Source organism: Labrus bergylta, chromosome 21 (assembly GCF_963930695.1).
Source record: "Labrus bergylta chromosome 21, fLabBer1.1, whole genome shotgun sequence".
In the NCBI taxonomy this organism is placed as follows: Eukaryota; Metazoa; Chordata; class Actinopteri; order Labriformes; family Labridae; genus Labrus; species Labrus bergylta.
In genome coordinates this window covers 3,417,254-3,429,971 of record NC_089215.1, presented here as the reverse complement: position 1 = coordinate 3,429,971, position 12,718 = coordinate 3,417,254, and the positions used below count along the sequence as shown (strand labels likewise).

At 41.2% G+C, this 12,718-nt stretch overlaps 1 protein-coding gene across 2 annotated transcripts in view; it reads right to left on the bottom strand.

Annotated features, from left to right (window-relative positions):
- Positions 1-12,718, bottom strand: part of thrab (thyroid hormone receptor alpha b) — a 174,410-nt gene that overhangs the window by 32,346 nt on the left and 129,346 nt on the right. For both annotated transcript variants that reach the window (XM_065949342.1, XM_065949343.1), the window contains 2 exons: positions 8,916-8,977; positions 1,981-2,081 (listed from right to left, as the gene is read on the bottom strand). In XM_065949342.1, coding sequence (XP_065805414.1) covers positions 1,981-2,081; positions 8,916-8,977 — 163 coding nt within the window. The remainder of the gene's footprint in view (positions 1-1,980; positions 2,082-8,915; positions 8,978-12,718) is intronic.

The following is a 12,718-nucleotide window of genomic DNA, read 5'->3' as shown; positions in this document are numbered from 1 at the left end:
TAATGCAGAGATAAAATCCTTCATTTAAAATGTGATCTACTTTTCTCTGTACCTCACTTTTTATTCTTTAATTTTACCAAGTCCGGGGCAGTCTGTGTAAATATTAACACCAAGGAATAGGTAATAAGTCATTGCTGGAAGGCAGCGGTGTAGGAGTGAGCTAAACAAACCCCGGATATGAATCTATATGCATACATGAATCCTTAAATTTCAGAGCTGTACTATGAGACTCTGGAAACAGTAAAAAAATGTTTATATGATACAAAGTGGAAAAAGTCTAATAAATCAGCTGAGTGAAAATATACAACAAACAGCTTTTCCTTCTGTCTGATCTTCTCTCAACACTGGAGAGGCGTCGCAGATAACCGTTTCATTTCCACCTGCCTTCTATGATTGACATCTGAGTCTCCGAGCAGCACACAGGCTTTTATTAATTGTTCAAGCAGAGTTGCGAAACATTTGCTGGTTTCAGCTTCTTAAATGTGAGGATGTGCCGCTTGCCTTTAGCGAAATGTCTACATCAGTTTGATTAAAGAAGAGTATTTAAGAAGTCACTTTGGGCTTTCAGACATCATAATAATCATTTTTCAGATATTTGAATGATTAAAGTCAGGCCACCTAGCGTTTTTTTCCGGGTAGAAAAGTGCTGGCTGTGCGCTCAGGACTGTCTGCATGAAGTGTTTGTGCTCTGAGAAGAAAAGCGCTGCAAGTCCATCCTGTCTCTATGACAACAGATTGTTGACAACAGCCGCTGTATGACCAACACTGCTCTGTTACTTTTAACTGAATGTTTAATATTTGAGATCGTTTTTAACCTCAGCAGAGCAAAGAGGATGTGGGTAGAAGATACGATTCGTAGGAGGCTATAATAAGGGGATTATCATACAATTTGAAAAGACCGCTCTATTGTGAGCGGTGACGTAAACAGTGCATTTCCGAAAAGTTGAACGTTTTTCAACTTGAGCATCTGGAGCGGCCGCACAAAAACGGCAGAGCGCTTTTTAAAAAACGAAGCTGGGCGCTGTGCTTTTTTCTCCAGACGGCTGCTTTCTGCTGCATATGCTCTCTACTCATTGAACTTTGACCCCATCTGTCACATAACTGTATTTATCTTTTTATTATCATGTTACTTCAGCATCTTTTGCACTATTCACCACTGCACTGTTTCTTATTTAGTCTTGTAATATTAGTCTTTGCTTATTATGTTTATTGTTGATATTTAATGTTGTACCTGTACACAAGAGAGCACACTTCATCAAAGTTCAATTCCTTGTGTGTGTGTGTGTGTGTGTGTGTGTGTGTGTGTGTGTGTGTGTGTAAGCATACCTGGCCAATAAAAGTGATTCTGATTCTGAAAACAACTGAAAAAGATGCTGGTGCTCAGAAAAAACTGCTAGGTGGACACAGGGCTTTATTGTTACTTGCAGCCCTAGAGTAAATATATTTCTGCATTTCTAGCCACTGCTCTGTGGAAACATTGTGTTATTTGAATGACACTTAGGTATTTCATTTTCGAGCCAATCAATCATAAGATCAATGCATCAACGTAAACCAGTCTGTGTGACAGTCCTGTCACTGGTGCCTCAGATATCACACGTTATTGATGAGCAAACACGAGCAGAAGAAACAAAAGCTCACCGATCATAAAAGTGTCTCACAGCGAGGGGGATAATGGATATGAGACAAGAGAGCTGACGTGTTGGACTGACAGGTTTTTACACAAACATGTCATCCATCTTTATCTGTGTGTGTGTGTGTGTGTGTGTGTATGTGATCGTGTGTGTTTGAAGTAAGCGGCTGTTTCACAGCGTGTGTGAACGGGTGTCAGAAATGTAGCTGTATGTGCAGAAGCGGCTGATCTCAGAGGCTTCCCATCAGCTTTACCTGACAGATATTATGTGTGTTATGGGGCCTGTGTGTGTGTGTGTGTGTGTGTGTGTGTGTGTGTGTGTGTGTGTGTGTGTGTGTGTGTGTGTGTACCTTGCAGCCCTCGCAGGTAATGCAGCGGTAGTGGTAACCTGTGGCCTTGTCGCCACACACCACACATGGCTCATCCTTTTCGAGGTAGCTGGGGATGTACCCTGCAGAGAGGAGGAGAAATAAGAGACAAGGTTAGACAGAATTATGGGATTTTGGTTTCACACAGGCGTCCAGGGGGGCCAACACTGATATCCCATTACTCTCACAAAGAAACAAGCTTTAGAGCGTCCTCCTCTCCTTTGAGTCACATTACCGCTCAGATCCACTCTCCCTGCATCCCTACACATTATTTGTGTTCATCACCTCTGCAGCACGCTCTGAGACTGCACCATTTCTGCTGAACAGAGGAAACATCAACAACAAGTTAAGACTTTATATACTTATTTACTTTTCACATGATACTACTATTTTATTACAAAAAGCATATCATTATTTATTATTATTATTATTATCTGAATAACATACTTAAACTAGTTAAAATAAAAAGAAATATTTATATGTTTACTCAAAAGTAGAGCCTGACCGATTAATCAGATTTTTTTTTCCCCCCAATATCGGCATCAGCCTGATAAAATCCCATATCAGTCGGGCCCTTCTCAAAAGAACAAAAGTGCTTTTAAACAGACATTTCTTATTTCAAATAGTTAATCCTTTTAATCTTTTCAGATATTTATAAAAGAGAAAGATCAAATGAAATTCACTGTGTCGTAGTCAGTCCTTGATCACAGCACAGAGCTGATGTATTTCTACAGATGCACAGAACACAAACAGAACATACATCCTTCATAAATGGGAAACATTTTAAGCCTTTTTTAAAGTTCTGTTACAGCCCGAACGATGATTATAATTTTTTATTTTTTTTTAAGCCTGTCAGTTCTGTCTTTTAGTCTCATTTTTAGTTTTACAAGAAAAATACGATAAGATACATTTTTATTGATCCCCCATTGGTGGAAATGTATTTGTTGTTACCACAGCTTAAAAAATAGTAACAGAATCAGCTATAAAAAGCAAAAAGTAACCAAAAATAAAGGAAAAACAAAGAAAAGGTGGTTGGAGCTGCCACCCACGGGGTGCCAGATGTTACGATGGGTAACCATCAAACACTCTAATACTGTAAGCTTCCAAACGGATAAATCAGAACACCCTCTGGTCTTCTTCAGATGTCCTCACTGATTGTATTTACTATCTTTGCCAAGGAGAGCCTTCCACATAACACATAATATCTGACTCTTCTGAAGTAAGACAGCATATGCATGTTTATTAGGCTTGATAGGAACAATGTCTGGGGCAGTGCTCTTCACGTCTGCTTATGGTTAAGACGACGCCTGAACATGATCTTGACATTTACATACATAAGTCGGAGTCAGTTCTCTCGGTGCAACAGCGCCTGACCCGCAGGACTACACAATCAGTACATATCTGAAAAGGTTAAACAAGTCCCAGGGAGTCTTTGACCCAAACGAGCTCTGTGGAAAAATATGTTTTTACAAAGGGGGTGCTGTTATAAGGAACTGAATGACGTGATACACATGCCTCATACACGTCAAAACGTTCACCTGATTGACAGTTGGGTGTGTCGCGAATTGAAGCAATGCACCAGCAAAGGCAGGAAAGAAAAATACTATTACTGTTTATATTATCAGAAAACCTTGATGTGAACAACGTGCCACTTACATCCCCCCCCCCCCCCCCCCCCCCAAAAAAAAGAGAGTTGGCATCATGAGTGTTTTCCGAGGAGGAAAATGTAATCAACATGTTTTTCTCCGTTCTCAAGGACACACAACAAATGAGCTCTGAATGTATACATGTTTTTTTTCCTAATAGGAAAACTCTTCTGGGCATTTTGAGGGTCTATAGCTTTCATCTTGGACAACAACAGACCAGGAAAATACCAGACGTATTAAGTAAACTCTTCCGCACCCACACTATGGGCGCTGGTCCATACCATCATTACCAATGAAACTACCTCACTCCTTTCATGAGTTTTTAAAAGCAGAATCAAAACGGCAAATTTATGCATTTGGCCTCCAAGTCAGATTATTCCTTGTGACCAGCAGGAGGTGACTAGCTGTATAAAGAAGTGTCTTTTAAGTTGTCCTCAAATTAGCATGAATGCTAATGGAAATTATCGTCCAATTTATGTTTAGAAAACACAAAAAATCGGAGTTTTCTTTAGCGTGTTGCTAATAAGAAAATGGACACATTGCGAGCACAGTCGCATTAAAATTGTTTGGTTATAGAAAATGTTTTTGATGAGTACATTTGGGTTCAAAAAGAGGAAACTGAAGTGTGCAAATCCAGGCAAAATGCATACAGGTGCAGGACTGATGTGTACTAGCTAAGAACTGTTAGAATAAAACGGACCATTGGGAGTGGAACAGTCTGCCGACCTTTTGGTTTTAAGTCTGTTTCTCTGCTAGTCAAAATTAGCATCCAAATTAGCCTCTCACTAGCTAACTAAGCTAACAAAGCTAACTAAGCTAATGTTAACTTGTAACCTCATGCTTCTATAGCTCTAAAATGTCTTCCAAAATCAGTCCCTTCTGCTTTCATCAAATCAAGTTTGTGAATTATTGAAACAGTGGACCACATGCCAACAGGTGACATCATGGTGACTGTATTAGGGTTGTCACGATTGTCCCCATTTCAATGCATTATTAGTAAAAGTCAGATAATATTGATACCTATTTTGATACCATGACAACCAAAAATATAAGTCCTCAACACCCAATGTTGGGCAATGTCTTGTTTTTAATAACCAAAGATTTGAGCAGACTCCTTTTGCACGAGTACATCAGTAACGTGATTGTGAGACGCCAAATGTTCCTGGGAAACATCAGGACATGAAGACCTGCAAAATTTGAATTGACCCCTGCTGCTCTTTGTCTCATTCTGGGCAGCTTTTGGTTCCAAAAATTATACTACCGGTTATTTATAAAACTAGATTTTACTGTTTTGAAACACGTAGTTTTGTTGGTTTCTTCTTCTATAAAGTCCCTGACTCAAGCTTAAGTAAGGCTTTTAGATTTTTTAGGAAAAAGTATTTTTCTCAGTATAAACTCCTCGACCATAATCACGTATATATATACACATAACTTAATCAATGCAGCCGCAGCATCACTGTTTAGACGTGCAATGTGATTATAATTGGATTTTAACCACAGAGATTTGATTCAATCATCGTACGTTATTATATAGGTTACATAAACTTCCCATGATCTACATTTCCCTATTTGGACTCTCTCTGTAATCTTCTGTCTCTGCCTGCAGCCTTTTTGTTCTGCTTTAAACACGAGGACAGAACAGTTTGTTCTTTTCCAAACTGCCTGCAAGACCGGCCAGGCTGAGGGAGGGAGCAAGGAGACACAGGAAATAGCAGATTTCCAGCCATTTCAGATGATCTATAGCTCCCAAACAGGGAGGGGGAGGAGATGGTACACTGCAAGTCACAAATAAACACACACACACACACACACACACACACACACACACACACACACACACACACACACACACACACACACACACACACACACACACACACACACACACACACACACACACACACACACACACACACACACACACACACACACACACACACACACACACACACACACACACACACACACACACACACACACACACACACACACACAGAGCCCTGGCACAGACTCCTCATATGTGGGTGACGTTTTGAATGACATACCGGCATATGCTTGTTTGTGTGTGTGTGTGTGTGTGTGTGTGTGTGTGTGTGTGTGTGTATATACCAAGGCCTGGTGATAGTTGTGACTGGCAGTGTCAGTCGGGCTCTGCCTTTGGCTTTGTTACAGATGTGAGGAGGAGGAGGAGGAGGAGAGGAAGGAGGAGGAGAAGAAGGTGAGGAGGAAGGGAAGGAGAGGGAGGAGAAGGAGGAGGAGGAGGTGAGGAGGGAGGAGAAGGAGGAGGAGGAGGTGAGGAGGAAGGGAAGGAGGAGGAGGAAGAGGAGGAGAGGAAGGAGGAGGTGGAGGTGGAGGAGGAGGAGAAGGAGGAGATGGATGAGGAGGAGGGGTAAGAGGAGGAGGGAGAGCAAAAAGAAGATGGTGGAAAAGAGAAGGAAAAAGAGGAGAAGAAGCGACAAGAGCACAAGTGCCAAGAGGGCACGAGTGACATTTTGACCCAATCGATTTTTTCCATGTACTTTTGAAAAGCTCTGGTGTTTTTCTATTAATGGAAAAAAAACCTCCTTTGGGATGAAAACTGAATTGATATGAAGAGAAAACAGAGAACTTAAGGGGAAATCTGGAGGAGAAAGCTCACATGTGCATTTACTAATCAGAATCAGGGGAAAAAAGAACGAAATGAATCCTGCAGAGAGGGGAAAAGGAAAACAAGGAAATAACACAGAACTAATTTGAGGTTGCAGGAGGAGAAGAGGAAGAGGCCAAAGGGAAACATAATGAGTACATGAGAGAACGATCATATAGGACAAATGTCAGCTCCATGTGTTGGCAGTGCGAGCGAGCAGCAGGATCTCTGAGCCAGGCTTCTGTCGCTGTGTTTGGAAGCTGAGCCCAAAATCAATACTGCTGCAGCTCTCTGCCTCACCCTCCCAAGACGGGGCCTGCAATACTTCCACCAACGAAAAACCCCAGGAAAGGGAAGGAGGTTTTTCTAGTGCGGCTGAGGCAGGATAAATATTTTGTCTTTGCAGGATTTTTTCCCGACATAACATCTGCCATTTGGTTTCATCAAAATGTGTAAATCAGGAAGAGAATGAAAGGGGTCTCTGAACAGGCGTTTGGATTGTTTCTCGATGGTCCCTACATGACAACAGCACAGCGAGGTGACATTTGACACTGAAAACATTGACGACATTGGGAGGCAACACACCAGTGTCGGAGATGAAGCCACAGCTGAGCCCACAGCTCCTGTGTTTACTGTTCACATCCTGACCGAGACTCAAAAGAGTTCAAATATAGTTAAATAAGAATACGGCTGAAAATGGACAAGGCCTCATTATTATACTTCTTTATGATCAATTCATTAGATTTGTTAATTATTGATTATTTAGTGTCTCAGTGTCTGAGCAATGGAGCCACAGTTATTCACTTTATACTCATCAGACACTGTTTCAGAGTTTTAAAGCAGAAACAAACATGTAGTTGTCAATGCTAATTAACAAATTAACCAACCATTCTAAGAAATGTAATATCATATTAACCGATTGTTAAAGCAGCTTAAAACGATTATCAACCACTAGGTGGCAGCAGAGCAGGCTGAAAGTAGATCATTGACATATTATTACCTTGAAACTGGCTTTAGTCAACTTGTCAGAAAGCAGTAACGTTTTTGCATTCAATTACAGAAATATCATCGGCTACCTGACAAATGTACGTCTACTATTTAATCTCTTTCAGCTCAGTTTAGAGTTTCCTACTCCTTTTGTAAAATATCTTCTAAGCTGCTATGTGCGTCTCTATGTTAACATCCTAGCTGAAAATTTGAGTCAATTAGCAGAATGTTGTTGTAAAGGTTGCAGAGGGACATTTATTTGAGCTTTTTGTTTTTTTTGGGGTTTCTTGATTGATTCAAACCTCAAGAGAAAAGTGAGACTGAAAGACAAAAAAAACAAGGTTGTGAACTCTTAAACCAAAACAATGAGCTTAAAGGTGCTAAAGTGCTCACAGAGCTGTCAGGATACTCAGCGTCAGGTGACAGTTTTTATGGGTTTGTCTCTACAAGTTAGCCTTTTCTCACTGGCTCATCATCAATCGACTTTTGATTCAAAGAACTATGGATAAGAGGAGCTTTAATATTATCTGATTCATAAATGCATTCATTATATTTATGCTTTTATATTAATTCATCAAATTGAATATGTAGCTGAAGTGTTTTAATTGGGTCTACTGAGCATTAAGTCATTCCTTTAGGACTTGATTCAAAACATAATATTATTATCTTTTACATTTAAGTCTTTGTCAGGCGTATGATTGCGTATGAATGCACTACTTTAACGACACAGTCTCCACATCTGGCTGTGTGTGTTCTTCCCACCAGGTTGAAACTCTGGATGATTTCAACACAGATGTTGAAACAGGACTCTTTGGTGTCCTGGCATCCAAAGGCGGCTTAAGAGGTCCAGACTCCCAGAGGAAAAAAACACTGACATCATTAAAGTGTGTGTGATCCGATCTCAGACATCCGTGCCCTTCATTCAGACATACTGTCAGATTTTCCCAGTTCAAATGGACGCTGGCAGGTAGGATATGCTACAAGCTCCCAGCTGTGATGCAGAGCGGCAAGGCAACACGCCGGCTAGGAGGGCGAAAACATGTGAAGAGGACTCTCTTCATAAATATATAAATACCATTCACCGTTCTGTAGACTCCAGATTTGTATGTTGCCGTTACTCCCACCCAATCTTTTTCAATATATCTCTCTCTCTCCTCTCTGTTTGTTTTTCTTGCTTCTTTCAGCTCAGGGGATTTGGAGCTGTCACTCAGACGAGGCACGGCGTCCGACAAGAAAGCAGACGGCGCAGAAGGCTTTTCGTTTATTGATGACAGACGCCGAGATGTTTTTTTTTTTTTTCCTCTTTGGAGGTGACAAATAGAAAGAGCAATGTATACAAGGCGGCGATGAATCAAGTAGCATCAGCTTCTGTGCAGTCACTCAGCCGCCTGTACTCACCGCCAAGTGACTGACAGCTACCATCTTCCTTTTCTTTAAAACACATAGAGAAATGTATCAAACACAGCGCAGCAGGACGCCGGGAGAAGCCCCTTTCAAAATGACTCGTTGGCTTTTTTTTTGCTGCTTCTTGTGAAGAGACTTTAAAATTCAGAGTTCATTCACACTTGAGGTGTAAGAGGTGGAGGTTTTGTTTCAAAGCTGCCACTTTAGAGCTGCTTCCTCTCTCTGCATCTCAACACCTCCAATCAGGTACTCACCAGTCATACTCTTCACCGAACATTGGCTGTTCTTCCTCTTCCTTTTCGGGCCATTGAGCCACCTGAGAGAGAGAGAGAGAGAAACAGAAAGAGAGGAGAAAAATCAGTAAAGGAACAAGGGAATATTCAACACGTCTGTATATACAGTAGAGCTTAATACAGATATTTAAAAAAAGCAAAATTGAAAGGCAGACAAAACACAGTGTAATCCGAACTGGATCTGCCACATCACATCTGGAATTTGTCCTGTAGTATCGTCAAACCTCAGCCAGGTGTAAAAGACAAAGAGAAGAATTTACTCAGGGTGTTTAGAGGTATAATTCCAGCAAAGCTTCCCTTGGAGGAGATGAGCCAAAAGTGATCAGACATCAGTCATCCAAACAAACACCAGGTCCTGCATCTTCCTTTTTTTTCCAGTTTTTGAAGCCCAGCACATTTTTGACTGATGGCTGTTAGCCTCTTAGTTTGCCCGAGATTTCTGATTCTGTAACTTTGCTAAATGTTGCTTTTTTCAGAAAAAGAACAAGATATCACTGTTCAGCTGAAAAATATCATGATTCATCGCCCGGGCCTACAACTGACTCATCAAATGATAGTTAAAGCCGCATGCATTGATAGATTTCCTTTCCACAGGATAGTACTAATTATAGGTGTAAATGAGCATATCCCAGAGCAACATTAGCGTTCATTTTGTTGCATGTTTTCAGCACCACATGACATCTTAAAGTCTAATGTTTACTCTCCTTGTAGCTCTGACTTTGGTCTCCACCGGCCCTCAAAGAAAAAATCTGCAAATTTGAGCTGCTAAATGCTCCTCCGTTTATTCACTTTGTTTGTTAGCAGATGAATATGTCTGTCTGCCAGTTGGCTACACAGTTGTTTTAATCAGAGCCCGCTGGAAACAACTACTGATGACAGCAGCGAGGCTTAATCAAAGCAGCTCAGTAACAGGCTGTGAAACCACAACAAGATGCAGGGAACATTTGCGGGCGACAAATGGTCGTATTTGTCAGAAAAACAGCTCCGGTCTTGAGTGTGCTCCCAAACTTAATCCAAACTGCAAGGAGGGGGGAAGAAAAACAACGTTTGTGGTGAGCACAATTAATCCCCCAAAATGAGTCCAATTATCATGGTTTACATCGGAAAGACTAACAATAACAGACGAGTCCAGAAAAAAGAAAAGCAGCAAGTGGAACATTCATGGAGCTAACACAGAGCAACACACACTCTCCACTACAGCACACCTGCAAGCGCAGCGACACATGTGAACGGCATGTGAAGGGACTTAAGTAGATGGAATAAAGAGAAAAAACTAATTTCTGAAAAGAGAGTAGTACATGAGCGAGTCAGTGAGTGCTCGCTGTCAGAGCTGGATGTGTTTAGAATCCCCAGCGTCGGGGCTCTCTGCACTCAGCTCCGCCGCAGCTCTCCGCCTACACCGGCCACCTTTCATAGCGGCTCCAGGAGAGGGAGCAGGACTCCATTAGCGGCGCGGAGTGAAACAGGGTCCCACTCTGTTTTAAGATGCAACACACGGGACTGTAGGTCACATTAGCTCTGAGGGGAAGTGCTATGGTATCATGTTCTCTATTATCAGGAGGAATGATCTCTCCTTTTGCTCGTCTTTACGACGCTCTATCTTTTTTTCTTTTTGGTTTCTGAATCAAAGGTCAGAGGGATGAAGACACTATATTATGTACAGACTATAAAAACCCTCAGAGGACAACTTGTAGTCTGTGCTGTCGGGCTATTAATTAATAATGAAAATGAAAAAAGTGTGTCCTAACTGTACGATCTATAAAAAGCATAACTGTACTGATAACACACTTTCTTTATTATAAATATAACGTTGTCTGACTTTCTGAATCAATCCCAAACTCAGGTGGTCAAAATAACCGATATTGTTTTGATACCACGTGTTTTAAAATGAAAAAAAGCTAAAAAAAGCTAAAAAAAACAACAACAACAAACATTTTTATCGTAAGACAGGAGAGGAATAAATCCATCACAAACTGCAGTAAGAGGGGATCAAAATGAAACTACAAATGAATTGAAGTTATTTGTTGTTTTAGAAAGAGAAGAAGAAAAATAGCCGATCAGTGGTGGTATTTTGTTTTTAGTTTTTTAAATATTTATTTTTGGATTTTTTATGCCTTTATTGGAGAGACAACACAGTGGATAGAGTTTATTAAATCCAAAGCCTCACAAACTGATGGAGTCCATCTTTACAAGTTCCTGAATTTCAGAGACGTCTGTTTTAAAATAGGATACCGATGTTGGGACCACAGAAACTGAGAAAAACATTTACCTTCATTATTGCGTCATTGTTTGAATAATCTGCAGAGTCATCAAAAAAAACAAAACAGTGATGTCTAAAAAGTCAGAGAGCGCTGCTTCACAAAAGGGACCAAGAGGCTGAAAGAGATTGAGATCCGTCCCTCCAGTAGAGATTGTGAACGGCCCAACTCGGACATTTTTAGAACCAAACCTCACAGAAGACTGTTATCGTTGCTTATTTATTTCATTTCAGTCCATCTAGACCCCACTTCACATCACAGACATTATATATCTACTTAAGCAACATAACAGGCAGGGACAGGACAGGAACAGTGAGAGAGAGAGAGAGAGAGAGAGAGAGAGAGAGAGAGAGAGAGAGAGAGAGAGAGAGAGAGAGAGAGAGAGAGAGAGAGAGAGAGAGAGAGAGAGAGAGAGAGTGGAGAAAGACATGCAGGAAGAAGCCACAGGTTGGACTTGAACCTGGGCCGTCCGCTTGGAAGACCAAAGCCTCCACACATGGGGCGCGTGCACCAACTACTGTGCCACCAGCGCCCTATCAGTGGGGGTCTTGATGTAAAATACTGAATCCGCCCAGTCTGACACCGAGACGAGAACCAGTAAAAATGCTTAAGATTCCAAGACTGAGACCTCCAAAAAGTGGTCTCGAGACCGGTCTTGAGACCAGGAGTGATTTCGAGTGACACAACACTACTCACTGATATCTCTACTTGTTTACTGTAGTTTTCACTTTGGGATTTGAAGTCCAGAGCTGACATGCAGGGTCGGACTCACATCTGTAAAGCTTATTGTTTTGATTCCTGACATTAAAAATAGATACTCAGCAGAGTGTTTCTGTGTGTTTATTGTTTTCATACATCAGAACACCTTTCAGTCTGTTATTAGCTCTCATGCAAAGACACTAGCTGACAAAGTGCTGAACGAGAATCTGGACTCTGAAGGCATGAAAACAATTCTGTAGAGACACATTCTGAAGAGTGTTCTCTCTTCTCATACACAACGTTTCTTATTCTGTGTCACTGCTCCTAAGTGACAGGAAACATTCCCCCCGCTTCTCTTAAAAAGGAAGCACGATTTATATTCTACACAAGCAAACGATGAGTGCCCTTTAAAGCTCGATCACATAATTGCCTATTAAGTGAGTTTGAGAGTTTCTGTAATTGAGCCTAAATGGCAAAACTTAAACTGACCTTCAGGGTTTACGTCAGCACCGTCTCGTTTCTCGGCTACAGTTTGCCCTTTTCTGAGTACATCAAACGGCTATCAGGGCAACAAATGAGGCTCTTAATAGCCTACTGACCTGAAGTTTGATTTATGATAATTGTTGTGACTGCAGCATCTAATTGGGAAAACTCATCATCCAACTATGAGGACACAATGTTCCTGTCATGATGAGGGGAAAACAGGAAGAGTCTAGAGGTTTACCTGGGAAGAGGCCACACCTCCTACATACATCCCAAAGGTTGCAGAGTTTGTATGACTCAATGTAAAGTAGGGAGGGGGGGAAC